The sequence below is a fragment of the Pseudophryne corroboree genome, chromosome 5 (assembly GCF_028390025.1).
Source record: "Pseudophryne corroboree isolate aPseCor3 chromosome 5, aPseCor3.hap2, whole genome shotgun sequence".
Taxonomy (NCBI): Eukaryota; Metazoa; Chordata; class Amphibia; order Anura; family Myobatrachidae; genus Pseudophryne; species Pseudophryne corroboree.
The window spans coordinates 497537685-497560134 of NC_086448.1; the positions used below are offsets into that span (position 1 = coordinate 497537685).

At 43.4% G+C, this 22450-nt stretch overlaps 1 protein-coding gene across 5 annotated transcripts in view; it reads right to left on the minus strand.

Moving 5' to 3' along the window:
* PIGN (phosphatidylinositol glycan anchor biosynthesis class N) overlaps positions 1-22450 on the minus strand; it is a 666839-nt gene that overhangs the window by 524523 nt on the left and 119866 nt on the right. For all 5 annotated transcript variants that reach the window (XM_063922983.1, XM_063922980.1, XM_063922979.1 and 2 more), the window contains 3 exons: positions 19975-20034; positions 8030-8122; positions 4305-4360 (listed from right to left, as the gene is read on the minus strand). In XM_063922983.1, coding sequence (XP_063779053.1) covers positions 4305-4360; positions 8030-8122; positions 19975-20034 — 209 coding nt within the window. The remainder of the gene's footprint in view (positions 1-4304; positions 4361-8029; positions 8123-19974; positions 20035-22450) is intronic.

Here is a 22450-nt window from a genome sequence, read left to right on the forward strand (position 1 = left end):
ATTTGTAATTCTGGAACTTGTTTTTGCTGGACTGCAGTAATGGCTAACAGCAAGGATAAAAATGTTTGCACTTAGATTTTCTGTTGCATTATTAAATAAGCTTACTGATGAAATGTGAAGCAAAACCAACTCTATAATCTATTTTAAAAAATGTTGTAGACGCATGTAAAAGCAGGGCAAAGCAAATGTAAAATTACACTAAAAAAACAAAAACATCAGGATTTTGAAACATACAGGTACTAGTTACCCTCGTTTCTTCCTGGTACCCCCTCCCTTCTTCTTCATTCCTTCTTGCACAATTTCATCGTTCACCTCTGTACACCATAAGGGTGGAATTGCATCTTGGTATTGGCTATTGTTAACCCCTATTGATGATAGATTGCATTTAAACCAAATAGCAGTTAGGTTACCCTATTTATAACAAGTCAAACGTATCAATCACATAACGATACTCAATTAAATTGTGCTAATGTAACCCTGGGTCACCTTTACTTAACTGGCCAGGGGGATATTCTGATAGTATTGGTATCCTAGCAATAGTGCCTCCACTCAAGCCTCAGATGAGTGTTGACTCGCTGAAGTGGACTTGGGAACACTTCACTAGATGAATAATACAAGATTCCCTTTATGTCAACTTTAATTACTTATACCACCTTTACGTTATATAGTATTCTTATCTTCGGGTAACGGTAACTAGGTTGACAGCACTTAGGTCGACAGTCATTAGGTCGACCACTATTGGTCAACAGGTCGACAAGGGAAAGGTCGACATGAGTTTTTAAAAAAAAAATCTTCATTTTTTGGAACTTTTTCATACTTTACGATCCACGTGGACTACAATTGGGAACGGTAACCTGTGCCGAGCGCAGCGGTAGCGGAGCACTAATTGGGGTTCCCCTTACCTTTACGAAGAAAACATCATCAAAAACATTAAAAAAACTCATGTCAACCTTTTTCCATGTCAACCTAGTACATGTCGACCTATTGACCATGTTGACCAATAGTGGTTGACCTAATGACTGTCGACCTAAGTGTGGTCGACCTAATGACCCATACCACTTATCTTCTAACTTTCCAGTTCACATTTATTCAACGTCTATATACAGTAGTAAACAACTGACACAAAAAGAGGGTGACAGATGTTTACAAATGTTACTTACACAACTTCAAGTATCACACCAAAAAGGTTACAAACTTGCTTTTAATAACTGAAATATGGTTCTCTAAGGTAGTGACAATGTTGCTAACTTGCCACTGGGAATGCTTTTTAAAAGAAGAGGAAATTAATATTTAGCAAATAAACCCTTTAATTTTTACTCCTTACAACAGTTTCACAGGACCCTTTTGAGGTCTGCCTTAATAATCAGGACCCACCTTAGTATCCTTCCATAAAGTAGGTGATTTTCCCCTTAATCTACCCCCTTAGGTCACGGGAGACATGATGTCACATATGACATTACTTCAAATTTAACTTAAAATACACTTATGTAATATGTTCCTTAAATAGTACAGATACTGTTAAGCTAAATTTCACCTAAAAAACTATAGTGTCAGAAGAGGTGAAATATATAACCATTAAATAGTCATGTTTGAGAAATTGAGTGCACTCAAATGAAATTACAAGCCCGGGATTGGTTCTATTGCTCTCAATAGATAAAATTGCAGTTCCAGTGTCCAATATAACTATTAAAGTTTACTGCAATTAAAGATGGTAGAGGAGTAATATGACTAAGAAACTGATGATATAAGAATCCAGTTGTGGTTAGTTATTAATATCCTGCTGATATTGAATCAGATATCGATTGATGTCTCAAATAAATCTATAATTACTCCACTGGTGAATTATGAAAGTTTACAGGTGGTGTGCTGATTTTCACAGATATTATATTGTGTGCTGACTACGCTTCATGACTATTATAGATGCTTAGAGTCTAACAGTGGTCTTCCAGTTAGTAGATGAGGAGCTACACTGTTTCTGGGTGGGACAGGTGTTCCTCAGGAATAAAAAGTATAAAGCTCACTGGCACCTCTGTCCTGTACAGTCTTTAGCCCCTCTTTTAATATAGATCTATTAGATATGGTAGGGGTAGATTAGGAGCTAGGTAATGAAGTGCTGCAGGTGTGTGCTCTAAATATCCTCTGATTGCTCTCCTTTATTTGCTGCTTTAACTCAAGGGGTAATGCTGTTACTACTGTCACACACTGCGTGTATTCAGTCGTGATGCCCTCTCACCATGGTCAGTACCTGCCCTCCTGGCTCCTACTTTATGATTACCTCTGTCCTCCTGTCCCACATATTACTCTCACCAGTGCTGTGGATGCTGCTTCACCTCAGGGCATTACCTCAGGAGCTGCTCCTCCTTTCCCCATCAGCAGATGCCAGCAGGACTCTGCCTGTCCAGGCAGACCCAATGGTTCATGTCCTTGCCTCAGTACTATTAATAGTTTCTCTTGGGCTGCCATGGAAGTCCTCAAATCACCCTACAGCCAGCTGCAGAATAGACACTCCTGCATGACGCTTTCACTGGACATTAATACTGCATTAACCATAAAATTCATCTATACACACATACTTATTATTTACAACATTAAAATCTATTTATTTGACATATAACAAAAATAATCAATGCCAAAAGAGTGTTACATTAACACCTGATAAGCTTCATGATTGCATCCACTCTGCACAGTCCACACATATCCTCACGTCTTCTCATTCTTCACTTTCCCTTCCTCCTGACCCTGGATCATCATTGATGTGTATCATACAGCCCACCAAGAACCTTTGCAATCTGGTGGATAACTATGCAATAGATAGCACCCACCCTTGTGTATCCATGCCTATGTCCCTATAGATTGCAAGCTTGCGAGCAGGGCCTTCCAACCTCTATGACTGTTTGTTATTACCCAGTTTTGTTATATCATTGTTATTTACAATTGTAAAGCGCAACGGAATTTGCTGCGCTATATAAGAAACTGTTAATAAATAAATAAATAATAAGATATACTCAGAGATCTCCCATTATTGTTGGAGGAACTGTGGCATCTTTGGACAGAGATGTTTGACCTACAGTAGTTGCCCTAGTAGATGGTATGCATATATCTCCACGCCCTGAATTGTCATTTTTACACTGCCAACCACAACTCCCGTCCTATACTAGGTATGTTTACAGGGCACAAACTTATTGCTATTTGGCTGTGGAGGTGACCAGGATTTCACCCCATAACTAGAATTATTTCTAATGTACAGCAAAGCCATGACATGGAGACCATGGGTAATAAATATTAATCAAACACTTTTTCCCTCTATTTGTATGGATACAGTGTTGTATTTTATTCCTCTCCATCTAAATCTGTTTGAGTACTTGCTTGCCTGTACACGTAGGTTGCAAATGGCTTCAAATTACCATTTATTATTCTATTTTTCATTTATGCCTCACACTCCCTTTCTTTGGTGCTGGATTGTCAAAGTACAGTACAATACCCCTTCCCTCACTTTTCCCATTGTCTCTCTTCCCTTGTTTCCCCCTATCATTTCTCCAGCTCAGTCCCTCTCTCCCACCACACACACACGGCATGCAACACACACAGCACAGGACACATGCACACAGCATAAGACACACACAGTGCAGGATACACACATGGGGCTGAGGACCGCTAGTGGGGTGGAGTATGGGGGCTGGACGCTGTACACTGGACACTAGAGGAAAGATGATGGAGGGCAGACCAGCAGCTTCATTGCTGAATTCTAGTTAAAAAAAAAAAAAACCTGCTGCGAGTGATAACGCTAATAAACAAAAGAGAACGTTTTTGAATCATCTATGAAAACAAAAGTATGTACAGTATGCCTGTGTACATTAGATAAATGACATGTTTTACAGCTTCCAACAAAGACTCTGAAAGCTCCTGAAAACACTTAGTTACCAGCCCGTCAAAATGACAGAATATAATAATGTCAGCGCCAGCGGCTGTCTGCGCCCGAATGGCACAACACTTGAATTGCTCCGTTGGCCACCATGTAGTAACCGCCACCACGCAAAACACATGAATTCCCCCCATAGTGGTGAGGAGCAGCATTAGCCGATAGATAGATAGATAGATAGATAGATAGATAGATAGATAGATAGATAGATAAATGTGTATACACATTATATAATGTTTTTTTTAAGTCTGATGCTATAACACAATATACTCTTATATTACATTAAAGCAGAAATGAGTTATACATAGATTCAGATAGACACACTGCAATACGTGATAATGTCTAGGTTACTAATTAAAGGTTTAAAAAACATTAAATCACTTACCTAAATGGTGAAAATAACAAGGGTAATGTAGTTTCTTTTTTCTGTTTCATTTTGACCTGGTGAAAGTGTTATAATATTTAATATTTAAATTATATCAAAAGGACACAACCTAACCTGACATTTCTACAGCATAATCGCTAATATTATGTACATAGATGTAGCGTTCAAATAACACGGTGTGTCACAGTTTGATAGCATCCCACCATTCATGAGTTTAGATCATGTTAGGTGGAATCAGCCAGTTAAAAAACATTTTCAGGAACAATGCTTTAAACTTCTCAGCCAATCATAACAAGTGTCTCATTTTGTTATATTAAAGTAATTCACATTATTCATTCAGTGGACTTGTGTGTCCAGTTGCTGGATATGTGCGCTCAATCACTGGTAATTTCTGGATAAATGATGTGATACTGTGCTCTCTATGTAGCAGTGGGTATCCTAAACGGGGTGTGCTGCTGGGGGCGTGGCTGTACTATGTCAGTCCACTTGAAAATGATTACCGATTGCTTTGATCCCCTGACAGCAATGCGAGGCAAACACAGCGCACTGTGAGGGAGTCTGCCGGCACCTTCATCTCCAGAGAAGGACGCACACCACCGAAGGTTACCCAAGCATTTGGAACGCACCCCGGAGGAGGTAAGGAACGCACCCTCACCTCACTCTCTTTCAGAGCCGTGGGAGCCCATATTGACGGGTAACATAACTACCCCTACTACAAGCTGCGGCACAAGACTGTTTGCCTATTACAGGACGCGGTATTAGCATGGAATAATCCCACTCATTGGGAAACCCAGGAAAAACTTTAACATACTTCTCAGCAAAGCCTTACGAATCGATCTCATCATTTGCAGCAGACGAGAGTAAGATGCAGTAGCGCTTCTCGCTGCACCTTTTACATGTTTGTGTGGTTTTTTTGTCATTGTCCCACCTAATATATGTTTGTGTTTGTCAAGTGTATATTTATACCGGTATTAGGATTTTTTAATTACCATCTTCAGCCCGTATGTACGGGAAGGATCAATTGATACATTATCCTTTTTAGCCTCTTGTATGATTTTTGGCCATTTGGATAGTACGTGTATATTAAAACCCACTATAGCCGTCTGCAACGTTTCTCATCTATACATATATTACTTTTAATAAATCTTTTTGATTTCACAAATACGGAGTACATTCAATTTTCTTTTACCCTATAACAGTGATGGCTAACCTTGACACTCCAGCTGTTGTTGAACTACACACCCCAGCATGCCTTGCATGAGTTTTAGCAAGGCCAAATAGCAAAACTGTAGCAGGGCATGTTGGGATGTGTAGTTCAATAACAGCTGGAGTGTCAAGGTTAGCCATCACTGCCCTATAAGGTAGTGTGCAGGGAGCAACCACCATTTTTACTGGTAATTTCTGCACATCTCTTGTTTTGGTTATAAAATTATAACTACAGTATTAATTAAATCTATAAATTACATATTTATTTGAAAAGTAAGAAGTAAACATAGTAATGATACACTATCCTCTTAAACAAGAGAATCCCCTTAACTGCACATTCACTAGATGATCCACCATACTGTAACATAACTTCAGAAATTATTTGTTTTTGCTTGTAGTACCCAGTCCTGAACAGTTTTAGGGCCATTTACTGCACACCGCAAATGTGAGCCATTCATAAGATACAGTACAGCATATGGTATTAAGGGGATGCTCCTTGGGAGGTTTTGCTTTTCTCTCATATGGCTTTTCATTTTATTTCCAAATGGATTATGCCATAGATGAAATTCTACAGTAGAGTGATCAAAGTGGATTAGGTTGTCTACAGCCTATAAATAGTTTATTAACCCTTTGTGCGTATCACTTTATTCCCCTCTATAGGCTATTGTACAAATAGATATTTCACAATGGGCACTGCAACTAGGTGTTTCCTGAGACATGTAGGGTAACCAGGCCCGCCATCAGGGGGGTTGCTGCAGGCACAGTAGTCCCAGACCCAGCCCCTCTAACAAAGAGGAGAGGGCCCAGGCCGCTCATGCCGCCATCTGTCTGCCGCTCTGCTCCGCCCCCATTTCGTGCCCGAGATCAGACTGTCACAGGAGGGGTAGAGGACGCTGCAAGCATCAATTGTAAGCGTCCCTCCCAAAATGGCCACGGCCTCAGAGGAGACAGTTATTAAAGAGTCTAGAGGAGGCTCCTCTAGTATCTTTAATAACTGTCTCCTCTGAGGCAGCGGCCATTTTGGGAGGGACGTTTTCAAATTAAGCTTGCAGCGTCCTCTCCACCCTCCTGTTACAGTGTCAGAACTCAGGCATGAAAAGGGTGCGAAGCTGCCGGAATGGAGGGGGCGGGGCTACAAGGGACATGGCTGGCTGCTACCACAGGGAGAGTAAGAGAGAAAAAGTGTTTTTATGTATGTATGGGTATGTGTGTGTGTGTGGGGTCATGTGTAAACAGCGCTACTATTGGAGGCATGCATAAGCGGCATCGCTACAGGGGGCAGTTTGTGTTTAAGCGCCACCGCTTTTGGGGGGCATTATATGTATATATGTATAAGGAGCACCGCTACTGGGGGCATTAATATGGTGCAAGGGGCATTATTATGGTGCAAGGGACATTAATATAGTGTTGCTCCGTATGTGCACAGGATTTTTTTTTTAAAATATATATATATATATTTTTTTTACTTTTTATATATTTTTTTCTTTTTTAGGGAGGGGGGGGGGGGGGGGGGAGGTGCCTAATTTGTCAGTCCCGGGCCCCACAATTTCTGATGGCAGCCGTGAGGGTAACAATAACTAACACAACAGGGATGATAGAATTTCCACACCAATTGCCTATATTTCAGAACTCCTCAGCACCCAGCATGCAAGTGCCCATTCAGTACAGTGTAGATGGCTCTAGGAGGGAAAGCCTTCTTGTTCAGTTTATGTAGCCCTACCAAAGAGACTCCAGTGCATGCTTGATAATGCACATTATAGGAAATGGAGCCCACCTGTCACAGTACTGTAGATAATAAAAAAATAAAGAAGTAAATAAAAGTGTTTTATGAAACACACTGCATTTTATGCAGTGCAAAGTTAAAATAAATAGTGGAATATTTATTACAATTTTATGGTTAGAAATGTGAACTTTATACTAATGATGGAAATTTCAGTTTGCAAAAAAACATTAAATTCTACTTATTTCTCAAGGTCATGTGGCATCTGGTGGTATGTTACAACTTGTAATCAGTTGTCACACAAAAGACCCATACACAATAGACAACAAAATGAAAGATCTCACTCAGAAGGGCCGATCTGAGCGAGATCTTTCACAATCTCGTCCAGTGTGTACACTCAATGTACAGACGAGGGAGGTCCTTGTTAGCGACAGACAAAAAAAACTCCTCGTTAACCTCGTCATCACCCTCCCTCCCGCCGGCATCTGCGAGTGTTTATGCACTTGCTGATGCCGGAACCTTGCCGTTTCCCCGCCGCCACCAATATCGGCGTCGGCGGGGATCGCCTAGTGTGTACTAGGCTTTATATTATTAGTTTTTACAACCACAGCTATATGTCCCATATAAGCCCATTTCTATTATGTTAATGTCATTACCTATTAATGTTTCATTTCATATTTCAGATATATGAGTTTGTGCTATTGCAATCTTAAGAATGAAAACTTATCTTGAGTTCCTAATAAAAGAATATCAGACTCTTTGGTAACCACTATGCCCTGAAGAAGAAAAAAATGCTTACCTTAAACTGCTCCAAAATTTGAAAAGCATTAGTAAGCATACTCTCTGCTTTAAAGATACTGCTGCTGTTCAGATACTCCACAGGCAAAATTCCCTACGAGCAATAACACATGAGAACAATGTGAGGAGAGTTCACTTCATTAATCACACTGCGTAGACAGTGAAACAACCCAACAGCAAGATTTCTGAGTTCAGCCAAAGGAGGGATAGATAAAAGACCTGCAACATCAAATACATGAATATGCCTTTCATCTCAAAGGACCTCTTAGATAAATGACAATCGGTTAATGCACTTTCGTTACTGGCCTTCTTTTTCTTAATTATTACACTTCACAAAGATATGTACTTACCAGTTAGGGTGCACCTAAACTGGAAATGTCTTTTTAGCTTTTGAAATGTTTTATTCAGATAAACTAGTGCTTTCTCAAAATCTCGTATTCCAAGCAACTTCGTCTCATATAAGACTGTCTACCACTCTTATCATAATGCCCTGGACACTGCCAACCAAATGTATTTCCAAACTCTCATCTCTGCTCAACCCTCTAACCCCAAATTACTTTTTAATATATTTAAATCACTTCTGAACCCTCCCTCACCCAACCCACCAGCCACTATCAAAGCGCAAGATCTTGCTTCCTACTTTAAGGGCAAGAATGATAAGATCCGAAATGAAATGGTATGCTCTTTCTCAGCCAGTGACCTGCTCAATTCTCTGGCATCCTCTCTTCATTTGTTCCCACAAATGAAGATGAAGTCTCAACACTCTTCTCATCCTGCTACTCTACTACCTCTCCTCTTGAACCTATACCCTCACAAGTAAGTTTCTGTCTCCTGTGCTCATTCCAACCTTAAGTGACATCTGTAATCTCTCTCTCTCTCTCTTTACTGGTATCTTTCCTTCTCTCTTCAAGCATGCAGTGATCACTCCCATTCTGAAGAAAAACAAATTCTGACCCTAACTCTCTCTTAAACTACCGTCCCATCTCTCAGCTCCCATGCCTCTCCAAGCTACCTGAGAGACATGTCCACACTCGCCTCACATACTTTCTTAACACAGCTTATTGGACCCACTTCAGTCATGCTTTCGTTCTCAACACTCCACAGAGAGCACTGACTAAAGTAGTGAATGATCTAGTCACTACGAAGTTCAAGGGCCATTACTTACTTCTTATTCTTCTAGATCTCTATGATGCTTTTGACGCTGCTGACCACTCTCTTCTCATACAAACACTACAATCCCTAGGTCTTCAAGACACAGCCCTCAATTGGTTTCTATCCTACCTATCTAATCGCTCCTTCACTGTCCGTTTCTCTGAATCCACCTCCTCCTCGCTACCTCTTTCAGTTGGGAGTACCGCAAGGCTCGGTCTTACGTCCTCTTCTTTTCTTAATCTATACCTCATCTCTTGGTAAACTAATAAGCTCTTTTGGATTTTAGTATCATCTGTACGCAGATGATACTCAAATCTACCTATCTTCCCCAGATTTGTCACTACTTGTATTGGTCCGTGTCACTGAATGCCTTTTTGCCGTTTCATCTTGGATGTTATTTCGCCACCTCAAGCTTAATATTTGTAAAAACAGAGTTCATTATATTTCCACCGTCCAATAGTAGTTACCAACCTGATATCTCTATCAATGTTGAGAACTCAACAATCAATCCTACCCCACAAGCTAGCTGCCTAGGTGTCATATTTGATTCTGAACTTTCCTTTGTTCCCTACATTCAATCTGTCTCAAACTCATGTTACATGCATCTAAAAAAACATATCCAAAATACGACCATACCTTACACAAAACAATGCAAAAACTCTAATCCATGCTTTCATTATCTCCCGCATTGATTATTGCAATAGTCTTCTTACTGGTCTTATCAAAAAGAGACTCTCACCACTACAATCCATTCTAAGTGCAGCTGCGAGGCTAATCTTCCTCACTAGACGTTCATTGGCTGCAGAGCCACTCAAAATCATGTAACATAAATCTAAAACACATATCCAAGATATGACCATATCTTACACAAGACACTGCAAAAACTAATCCATGCAATCGTGATCTCCCGCATTCATTATTGCATTAGTCTCCTTACTGGTTTTCCAAAAAACAGACTCTCATCACTACAATCAATTCTGAGTGCAGCTGTGAGGCGAAGTTTCCTCGCTTTACCTTCATCGTCTGCTGATCTGCTCTGTCAGTCCCTCCATTGGTTACCTGTATTCTACTGTATTCAATATAAAATACTTTTACTCACACACAAGGCCATTAACTAAACTACACCAATGTACATCTCTTCGCTTGTCTCAAAATATCTCCCAACCCAACCTCTCTGCTCTTTCACAAGATCTTCGTCTGTTATCCACACTCATTATTTGCTCCCTTTTAAGATTGCAGGACTTTCTTCGGGCAGCAGTGGAATGCCCTACCATGCACCATAAGACTCTCCTCTAGTCTCCAAACCTTCAAGCATTCCCTGAAAACACACCTCTTCAAGCTAGCTTATCACATTTCAGAACCGCTCACTCAACCTTCATAAGCTTTCCTATCCAGTCACAGTACATCCCCTCTGTACAGTCCACATGTATCCTCACATATTTTCTCTTTATTCACTTTCCCATCCTCCTGACCCCAGGTCAACATCACTGGGTGACCTTCTCATACAGCCCACCGAGAACCTTTGCAATCTGGTAGACAATTATGCAACAGACAGCACCTATCCTTGTGTATCCATGCCTATTTCCCAAAAGATTGAAAGCTTATGAGCAGGGCCTTCCTACCTCTATGACTGTTTGTTATTACCCAGTTTTGTTTTATCATTGTTGTTTCCAATTGAAAAGCACAACAGAATATGCAGCGCTATATAAGAAACTGTTAATAAATAAATAAATAAAAGCCCACCACCTAGAACTGATTTTGTGGACCATTGTTCTATATATAGTGCAAATGTAGAATAAGCAAATGCTTCATGCAGTAGGAGCCTCATTACTCGGGATGGTATTGATATCCCGGCGGTTAAAATCTCAATGGTCAGGATGCCAACAGTGCCACACCGATTGTTCATTATCCTGACAGATCCCAGTGAGTATTTTAACCATAAACCTAATCCACCCCTCCCACAACCTAACCCTAACCCACCCATCCTGTAGCTTAACCCTAACCGTCTCCTCCCGCACCCTAACTCACTCCTTCCGTAACCTACAGATGTGTTCTCATACATCCAGCTTCAATATGCCATGCACGAGATGCCTGGCATGAATAGCCGTCAGTTCCTCTGCATCTCTGCCAAGTCTCTTACGTGCAACGCAATGTGACTAGTTCACACAAGGAGACTGTGCTGATTAATTTGATATATGATACTTGTATATTGTGTGTGACAGTCTGTATGCAAAGCAGAACAGAACTTGTATTGGAAAAAAGCTGCGGCTGCTACATTGTAGCACTTTGTGCACAGATTCAGAGACTCAGTCGCACACAGATAATAAAGGGTTATATTTAATTAATCAGTGCAGTCTCCTCATCCTAGTCATGCTATGAATAAGATACATTTTTGTCAAAAAAGCCACCCGACACTAGAAGATTCTTTTGCGACCTGGCTGCAGCAAAGATGTATGAGGACACATCTATACATGAAATTTAATTTATGTTTTATATACACCTTATATGCCAAACCTGAATATAATTTTATACAATATTTTTTAATAATTTTGTGCATTACGTAAATTTTGTATACACTGAACCATCAGAAATCCAGGTTTCACTATCTCAGTTGCGCACAAAAACATATTTCGGCAGATTGAATATGGGAGACTCAACATGTATTCCACTGCTATACCCCAAGCTAAGGTTTTTTAGCAGCAGCATGTGTCATTACATCTAGATCCACAGCTTCCATTGTGCGCAGTGTAAAATGCTCTAATGCATGGTACGAAAATCAACAGTGATTATTATTTATTTATAGAAAAAGAACATTGTTATAACACTGCTAAGGTTATTGTACAGAGCTCCATTTTCATGCTGAGCTTTCATACACAATAGCAAATATGTCCCATGGGATAATAGAGGCATTGGTGAGAGATTGCATCGTATTTCACACACACTCTAATCAATCTTTAATAACACAGAAAAGTGTTGGCTAGTTACATTTCAGCAACTTCTGAAGCTCCTAAGAACTGCACTTACTATGGCACGGTGGGAATCTAAATTACTCTGAATGAAGTGATAACGACAGAAATGATAACACTATTTTGGAGCAAAGTTGAAAACTAAAATAAGAATTTACTTACCGATAATTCTATTTCTCGGAGTCCGTAGTGGATGCTGGGGTTCCTGAAAGGACCATGGGGAATAGCGGCTCCGCAGGAGACAGGGCACAAAAGTAAAGCTTTTACAGGTCAGGTGGTGTGTACTGGCTCCTCCCCCTATGACCCTCCTCCAGACTCCAGTTAGGTACTGTGCCCGGACGAGCGTACACAATAAGGGAGGATTTTGAATCCCGGGTAAGACTCATACCAGCCACACCAATCACACCGTACAACTTGTGATCTAAACCCAGTTAACAGTATGATAACAGAGGAGCCTCTGAAAGATGGCTTCCTAAACAATAACCCGAATTAGTTAACAATAACTATGTACAAGTATTGCAGATAATCCGCACTTGGGATGGGCGCCCAGCATCCACTACGGACTCCGAGAAATAGAATTATCGGTAAGTAAATTCTTATTTTCTCTATCGTCCTAAGTGGATGCTGGGGTTCCTGAAAGGACCATGGGGATTATACCAAAGCTCCCAAACGGGCGGGAGAGTGCGGATGACTCTGCAGCACCGAATGAGAGAACTCCAGGTCCTCCTTTGCCAGGGTATCAAATTTGTAAAAATTTACAAACGTGTTCTCCCCTGACCACGTAGCTGCTCGGCAGAGTTGTAATGCCGAGACCCCTCGGGCAGGCGCCCAAGATGAGCCCACCTTCCTTGCGGAATGGGCCTTAACAGATTTAGGCTGTGGCAGGCCTGCCACAGAATGTACAAGTTGAATTTTGTTACAAATCCAACGAGCAATCGACTGCTTAGAAGCAGGTGCACCCAACTTGTTGGGTGCATACAGTATAAACAGCGAGTCAGATTTTCTGACTCCAGCCGTCCTTTAAATGTATATTTTTAAGGCTCTGACAACGTCCAACAACTTGGAGTCCTTCAAGTCGTCTGTAGCCGCAGGCACTACAATAGGCTGGTTCAGGTGAAACGCTGATACCACCTTAGGGAGAAAATGCGGACGCGTCCGCCGCTCTGCCCTATGTCGAATGGAAAATTAAATAAGGGCTTTTATAAAACAAAGCCGCCAGTTCAGATACTCTCCCGGCCGAAGCCAGGGCCAGTAACATAGTCACTTTCCATGTGAGATATTTCAAATCCACATTCTTTAGTGGTTCAAACCAATTGGATTTGAGGAAATCTAAAACTACATTTAGATCCCACGGTGCCACCTTAGGCACCACAGGAGGCTGTATATGCAGTACTCCTTTGATAAAAATCTGGACCTCAGGGACTGAGGCCAATTCTTTTTGGAAGAATATTGATATGGCCGAAATTTGAACCTTAATAGATCCCAATTTGAGACCCATAGACAATCCTGATTGCAGGAAATGTAGGAAAACGACCCAGTTGAAATTCCTCCATCGGAGCACTCCGCTGCTCGCACCACGCAACATATTTTCGCCAAATACGGCGATAATGCTTCGCGGTGACTTCCTTCCTTGCCTTTATCAAGGTAGGAATGACTTCTTCCGGAATGCCTTTTCCTTTTAGGATCTGGCATTCAAACGCCATGCCGTCAAACGCAGCCGCGGTAAGTCTTGAAAAAGACAAGGACCCTGCTGAAGCAGGTCCCTTCTCAGAAGTAGAGGCCACGGATCGTCCGTGACCATCTCTTGAAGTTCCGGGTACCAAGTCCTTCTTGGCCAATCCGGAGCCACTAGTCTTACTCCTCTTTGCCGTATAATCCTCAATACCTTTGGTATGAGAGGCAGAGGAGGAAACACATATACCGACTGGTACACCCAAGGTGTTACCAGCGCGTCCACAGCTATTGCCTGCGGATCTCTTGACCTGGCGCAATATCTGTCCAGTGTTTTGTTGAGGCGAGACGCCATCATGTCCACCATTGGTTTTACCCAACGGTTTAATAGCATGTGGAAAACTTCTGGATGAAGTCCCCACTCTCCCGGGTGAAGGTCGTGTCTGCTGAGGAAGTCTGCTTCCCAGTTGTCCACGCCCGGGATGAATACTGCTGACAGTGCTATCACGTGATTCTCCGCCCAGCGAAGGATCCTGGCAGCTTCTGCCATTGCCCTCCTGCTTCTTGTGCCGCCCTGTCTGTTTACATGGGCGACTGCCGTGATGTTGTCCGACTGGATCAACACCGGTCTTCCTTGAAGCAGAGGTTCCGCCTGGCTTAGAGCATTGTAGATTGCTCTTAGTTCCAGAATGCTTATGTGAAGAGACTTTTTCAGGCTCGACCACACTCCCTGGAAATTTCTTCCCTGTGTGACTGCTCCCCAGCCTCTCAGGCTGGCATCCGTGGTCACCAGGATCCAATCCTGCATGCCGAATCTGCGGCCCTCCAATAGATGAGCCTCCTGCAACCACCACAGAAGGGATACCCTTGTCCTCGGCGACAGGGTTATCCGCAGGTGCATCTGAAGATGCGACCCTGACCATTTGTCCAACAGATCCCTTTGCATGGAATCTGCCGAAAGGGATTGCTTCGTAAGAAGCTACCATTTTTTCCCAGGACTCTTGTGCATTGATGTACAGACACCTTTCCTGGTTTTAGGAGGTTCCTGACCAGGTCAGATAACTCCTTGGCTTTTTCTTCGGGAAGAAAAACCTTTTTCTGAACTGTGTCCAGAATCATCCCCAGGAACAGCAGACGAGTTGTCGGCATTAATTGGGATTTTGGAATATTCAGAATCCATCCGTGCTGCTTTAGCACCTCTTGAGATAGTGCTAAACCCATCTCTAGCTGTTCTCTGGACCTTGCCCTTATTAGGAGATCGTCCAAGTATGGGATAATTAATACGCCTTTTCTTCGAAGAAGAAATATTATCTCGGCCATTACCTTTGTAAAGACCCGAGGTGCCGTGGACAAACCAAACGGCAGCGTCTGAAACTGATAGTGACAGTTTTGTACAACGAACCTGAGGTACCCCTGGTGTGAGGGGTAATTGGAACGTGGAGATACGCATCCTTGATGTCCAAGGATACCATAAAGTCCCCTTCTTCCAGGTTCGCTATCACTGCTCTGAGTGACTCCATCTTGAACTTGAACTTCTTTATGTACAGGTTCAAGGACTTCAGATTTAGAATAGGCCTTACCGAGCCATCCGGCTTCGGTACCACAAAAAGAGTGGAATAATACCCCTTCCCTTGTTGTAGAAGAGGTACCTTGACTATCACCTGCTGAGAATACAGCTTGTGAATGGCTTCCAAAACCGTCTCCCTTTCTGAGGGGGACGTTGGTAAAGCAGACTTCAGGAAACGGCGAGGTGGCTCTGTCTCTAATTTCAACCTGTACCCCTGAGATATTATCTGCAGGATCCAGGGATTTACCTGCGAGTGAGCCCACTGCGCGCTGTAATTCTTGAGACGACCGCCTACCGCCCCCGAGTCCGCTTGCGAAGCCCCAGCGTCATGCTGAGGCTTTTGTAGAAGCCGGGGAGGGCTTCTGTTCCTGGGAAGGAGCTGCCTGTTGCTGTCTCTTCCCTCGTCCTCTGCCTCGTGGCAGATATGAATAGCCCTTTGCTCTCTTATTTTTAAAGGAACGAAAGGGCTGCGGTTGAAAGGTCGGTGCCTTTTTCTGTTGGGGAGTGACTTGAGGTAGAAAGGTGGATTTCCCGGCCGTAGCCGTGGCCACCAAATCCGATAGACCGACCCCAAATAACTCCTCTACGCATCGCCTGTCCACTGTCGTGTCCATAAAGCTCTTCTGGCCGAAATGGACATAGCACTTACCCGTGATGCCAGTGTGCAGATATCTCCCTGTGCATCACGCATATAAAGAAATGCATCCTTTATTTGTTCTAACGACAGTAAAATATTGTCCCTGTCCAGGGTATCAATATTTTCGATCAGGGACTCTGACCAAACTACCCCAGCACTGCACATCCAGGCAGTCGCAATAGCTGGTCGTAGTATAACACCTGCATGTGTGTATATACCTTTTTGGATATTTTCCATCCTCCTATCTGATGGATCTTTAAGTGCGGCCGTCTCAGGAGAGGGTAACGCCACTTGTTTTGATAAGCGTGTTAGCGCTTTGTCCACCCTAGGAGGTGTTTCCCAGCGCTCCCTAACCTCTGGCGGGAAAGGGTATAAAGCCAATAACTTCTTTGAAATTAGCAGTTTTTTATCGGGGCACCCCACGCTTCATCACACACGTCATTTAATTCTTCTGATTCGGTAAAAACTACTGGTAGTTTTTTCACACCCCACATAATACCCTGTTTAGTGGTACCTGTAGTATCAGCTAAATGTAACATCTCCTTTATTGCCAAAATCATATAACGTGTGGCCCTACTGGAAAATACGGTTGATTCGTCACCTTCACCACCGGAATCAGTGCCTGTGTCTGGGTCTGTGTCGACCGACTGAGGCAAGGGGCGTTTTACAGCCCCTGACGGTGTTTGAGGCGCCTGGACAGGCACTAATTGAGTGTCCGGCCGCCTCATGTCGGCAAACGACTGCTTAAGCGAGTTGACGCTATCCCGTAATTCCACAAATAAAGGCATCCATTCTGGTGTCGACCCCCTAGGAGGTGACATCCTCATATTTGGCAATTGCTCCGCCTCCACACCAATAACGTCCTCATACATGTCGACACACACGTACCGACACACAGCAGACACACAGGGAATGCTCTATACGAAGACTGGACCCACTAGCCCTTTGGGGAGACAGAGGGAGAGTCTGCCAGCACACACCAAAAAGCGCTATATATGACAGGGATAGCCTTATGATTAAGTGCTCCCTTATAGCTGCTTTTATATTAATATATATATTGCCATTTATTTTGCCCCCCCTCTCTGTTATACCCTGTTTCTGTAGTGCAGTGCAGGGGAGAGACCTGGGAGCCTTCCTGACCAGCGGAGCTGTGACAGAAAATGGCGCCGTGTGCTGAGGAGATAGGCCCCGCCCCTTTTTCGGCGGGCTCGTCTCCCGCTATTTAGTACATTTAGGCAGGGGTAAATATCTCCATATAGCCTCTGGGGCTATATGTGAGGTATTTTTAGCCTTTTTAAAGGTTTTCATTTGCCTCCCAGGGCGCCCCCCTCCCAGCGCCCTGCACCCTCAGTGACTGCCGTGTGAAGTGTGCTGAGAGGAAAATGGCGCACAGCTGCAGTGCTGTGCGCTACCTTAAGAAGACTGCAGGAGTCTTCAGCCGCCGATTCTGGACCTCTTCTTGCTTCAGCATCTGTGAGGGGGCCGGCGGCGTGGCTCCGGTGACCATCCAGGCTGTACCTGTGATCGTCCCTCTGGAGCTTCATGTCCAGTAGCCAAGAAGCCAATCCATCCTGCACGCAGGTGAGTTCACTTCTTCTCCCCTCTGTCCCTCGTTGCAGTGATCCTGTTGCCAGCAGGAATCACTGTAAAATAAAAAACCTAAGCTAAACTCTCTAAGCAGCTCTTTATGAGAGCCACCTAGAATTGCACCCTTCTCGGCCGGGCACAAAAATCTAACTGGAGTCTGGAGGAGGGTCATAGGGGGAGGAGCCAGTACACACCACCTGACCTGTAAAAGCTTTACTTTTGTGCCCTGTCTCCTGCGGAGCCGCTATTCCCCATGGTCCTTTCAGGAACCCCAGCATCCACTTAGGACGATAGAGAAAAAATGTTAAACTTCTCACCTTAAATGATACTTTAATAAAGCTATATTCATAACTTCCACAACAACACATACATTAGGGTCTCTTGGATAACAAATATTGTCAAAATCATGAAAACCTGACCTGTCAAATACATTATATTCTACGCTCTCATTTTTCCTTTCTTGTTCTTGCACATTTTACTTATCAAAGAAATATTTTATAGCTACTTCAGGGCCGTAACTAGGGGGGGGGCTAGGGGGGCAGGCGACCTGGGCGCGGAAAGAGAGAGGGCGCTGTCGCGGGGGTTGAAGACGCGCTGCTCCTGCTCCTTTGCGCCGGGTTGCTACGGAGATCTGTTTCCCGGAAATACGTGTGTGGAGCTTTGAGGCGGTAACTGGGGCATGCAGGACGGCGCAGGGTTGAAGAGGCGCCGTCCCCCCGCACCGCTGCGCCGGGACGGTCAGGAGAGCTGCTAACCGGAGACACATGCCACTTCACACACATGCAAGCCTCTGCCAGCGCTGTGTGTGTGACACTTCAGAAACTGAGAGGAGTCTGGAAAGGTAGGGACAGGCGGTCAGCTATACAGTATATGTACAATATGTGTGTGCTGTGTACTGTAACCCAGTGTGTATGTGTGTGTTAGAGCAGGGAGCAGTGAGCAGTGCAGGCTAACCTTGTGTATGTATGTGTTGGAGCAGTGCAGAGTCTGGAAAGGTAGGGACAGGCGGTCAGCTATACAGTATATGTACAATATGTGTGTGCTGTGTACTGTAACCCAGTGTGTATGTGTGTGTTAGAGCAGGGAGCAGTGAGCAGTGCAGGCTAACCTTGTGTATGTATGTGTTGGAGCAGTGCAGAGTCTGGAAAGGTAGGGACAGGCGGTCAGCTATACAGTATATGTACAATATGTGTGTGCTGTGTACTGTAACCCAGTGTGTATGTGTGTGTTAGAGCAGGGAGCAGTGAGCAGTGCAGGCTAACCTTGTGTGTGTGTGTGTGTGTGTGTGTGTGTGTGTGTGTGTGTGTGTGTGTGTGTGTGTGTGTGTGTGTGTGTGTGTGTGTGTTGGAGCAGTGAGCAGTGCAGTGTAACCCTGTGTATATGTGTGTTGGTGCAGTGCAGTGTAACCTTGAGTGTGTGTTGGAGCAGTGAGCAGTGCAGTGTAACCCTGTGTGTATGTGTGTTGGAGCAGTGCAGTGTAACCTTGAGTGTGTGTTGGAGCAGTGAGCAGTGCAGTGTAACCCTTTGTGTATGTGTGTTGGAGCAGTGCAGTGTAAACCGTGTGTGTGTGTGTGTGTGTGTGTGTGTGTGTGTGTGTGTGTGTGTGTGTGTGTGTGTGTGTGTGTGTGTGTGTGTGTGTGTGTGTACTGGAGCATTGTAGAGTATCCTAGTGTGTGTCTGCTGGAGCAATGCAGTGTAACCCTGTGCGTGGGTGTGTGCTGGAGCATTGCAGTGTAACCGTGTGTGTGTGTGTGTGTGTGTACTGGAGCAGTTCAGTATAACCCGATGTGTGTGCTGGAGCAGTGCAGTGTAACCAGGTGTTGTGTGTGTGTAGTGGTACGTGTATATTCAGGGGGGGGGCGCGCCAAATGACTGCCTTGCCCCGGGTGACAGATAACCTAGTTTCGGCCCTGGCTACTTGTTACATACTGTATACTGACAAATCTACAAGCTTAGTTGTTACCCTGCTCTGTGCCAAAGCAGTCACTTTTTGACCATTTCACTCTAAGGGGTACATGTACTAAGCAGTGATAAAAGTGGAACAGTGAGCCAGTGGAGAAGTTGGCCATGGCAACCAATCAGCATTGACGTAACATTTATAATTTGCATACTACAAACATATACAGAGCATCTGATTGGTTGCCATGGGCAACTTCTCCACTGGCTCACTTCTCCACTTCTATCACTGCTTAGTACATGTTCCCCTCCTTTAGTATTAATGCAAACATGTCTTTTCCATAATGTAACTGAAGAAAAAAATAATGGACTGGTATCTTTCTGTACCAGCTTAATACAACACTACTGGCATACGGTTATTCACAATTTACTCTGTAACAAGTGTTTGATATGATATGGCAATACATTACCACAGAGTTCAGGGGGTAAGATACTCCAATAAGAGCGGTCATCAGCGGTGCCACGTCTGCCTGAATAACATACAGTAATGAAAGATGTACTTTTAAACATTTATGCAAAGTGGTCTCTGAAAAGAACAATTGCTACGTGCTTGTTTTTAAGCAGCATATATATTTTTTTATACACAGATGGACTGGGCTGCAGGTACAGGTGAAGTCAATATTAGCAATGCTCCTATGAAGTCTCATAGGAAAGACATTTCCATTGTGAACGTTGCAGCCGTCATTTACAGTATGTATATATTTATTGTGTATGTGCGTGCGCACTTGAAAGGGTAGAGAAAGGACATGGGTCTGACAGTGTGGTAAATTCAGTGTTGAATAAATAATATACATGGTGAATAGTAATACGCATGTCAAGTACTATCTCAGAAATACTCGGCATGCCACCTCCCTTGCCCAGACAGATACCAGCATGACCAAATACTATGATATTTATGGGCCACCTTCTGAATAGTGAACATTAGTGGTTCTCAAACTGTGTGCCGTGGCTCCCTGGGGTGCCTCAGGACAGTTGCACAGGTGCCCAGGGTTGGTGGTCCAGGACCAGTTTCAAATTATTTATGGTCAATGTACTAGGCAGAACCAGTGCTGGTGGCTGTCAACCATAAAATATGTGGACAAACAGAAGCAAATCTTGTCCCTCACCACACAACTGAACCTAATGGCCCATACACTCGGTGAGATTTGGGCTATGCCCGATTCTCACTATGCGACAGGGGCTAGGTCGGCACATAGTCAGCATCACACTCATTCTGTGCTTGCGATACTGACCATGTGCGATTTGGTCTAAGTGTCAATTTTGACTACCTCTTCTATAGAGATAGTCAAAATCTACTTGCCTGCACAGTCTAACTATTCTTGCGATGCCAACCGTGCATCGGCATCGAATCGGGATCGCAAGGTGACTTTCACCTTGCGATCTGCACTAACTTTTCTTACGATTTTGACTATATAGTCAAAATCGTAAGAAAAAATCTCACCGTGTGTACACACCATAAGGAGGACATATAAACACAATTTACTTAATTTAATATTTCTTTCTAAACTTCTCAATAAGAAAAACTTCTAGCTTAGGGGTGCCATGAAAAAAATTCTGATACTCTAGGGCACAGTGATTCAAAAAAAATTGGGAACCACTGGTATACATAAAGCTCTCATGAAACATGGGGCTGCTGACAAGTGCCTTACACATCACAAGTTCAGGGGGCTCTGACACCATCCATGCTCTGGCAATGATAACCTTAGCTAACCTCATATAAAAACATGTTATCATTACACTGGTGCGCAGTGAACGTCTGGTCCAACGTGCGCACTCCAGCGTGATGACATCATCTATATCAGTCATCAGATTTTAGGATAGTGTGTGTTTGGTCACCATTGCCCTTGTATAAAATTTTAGATTTTTTTTTTGGGGGGGACAGACATACAGAGGTGTCCACATACATCTAGTCTAAATTAGGAGCACGAGAGGTCTGGCGCCAGTGAGCCGTGCGACTCTGCTAGCGCCTGCCATTTTTTTTGCAGGAAATGTATCTTAATCACAACGAGATGCAACTAGAATGCACCGGGAGACTCTGCTGACAAACTTGATATGAGACACTTGTATATTGTGTGTGGCTGAGTCTGTATATGGAGCAGAACAGAACTTGTATTGGAAAAAAGCTGCGGCTGCCACATTGTAGCACTTTGTATAGAGATTCAGAGACTCAGTCCCACACAGTTATATAAGTGACATGTATCAAATTAATCAGCAGCTAGTACTGACGCGTACTAGCTGCATTGTATTGCAACTAAGACATATTTCAGCCAATCAGACTCCCGACACTAACAGAGTCTCGCTGGACCTGGCGTGACAAAAGGGGCTGTCTGACGCGACTGCAACAATGATATATGTGGACACATTTGTATGTACAAAAAGGCAGAATTAACATTTTAAATGAGTTCTAGATATTTTGATAGGAAAGCATTAGACAGACATTGTCTGCGGGTGGAAATACAGCCACACAAAAACATTTACTTTAAATGAAGCAACCATCAGAGCCCATAGTAATAAATTGAGAAAGAACACAGAAATCAATCACACAAATGAAAGCTGTGCAAAGAAGAGATGAAATCTATACCCTAGGACAAATCAAGCCTACATGCGAGTGTGAGGTCTGTATTAAACATTAGGGGCACAGCAATGCGAGCTCCATCTCCTAATCATTGATCTGTGCTCTCCTGCTACTCTTTGCCTGTTAAACAATGGACTGAACAAGAATGACATCTCAGAAGATGACAGTTACTAATAAGGCGTGGATTCCTGCTATCTAATGAGCACTAGCCGGAGATTGGCGCAGCAGCAGACAAGAACATGGCATGAAATAATAATGGATGCCTTAATTAATGTTTACTGTAGGAGTAAAATAAAGACATGATTGAAATT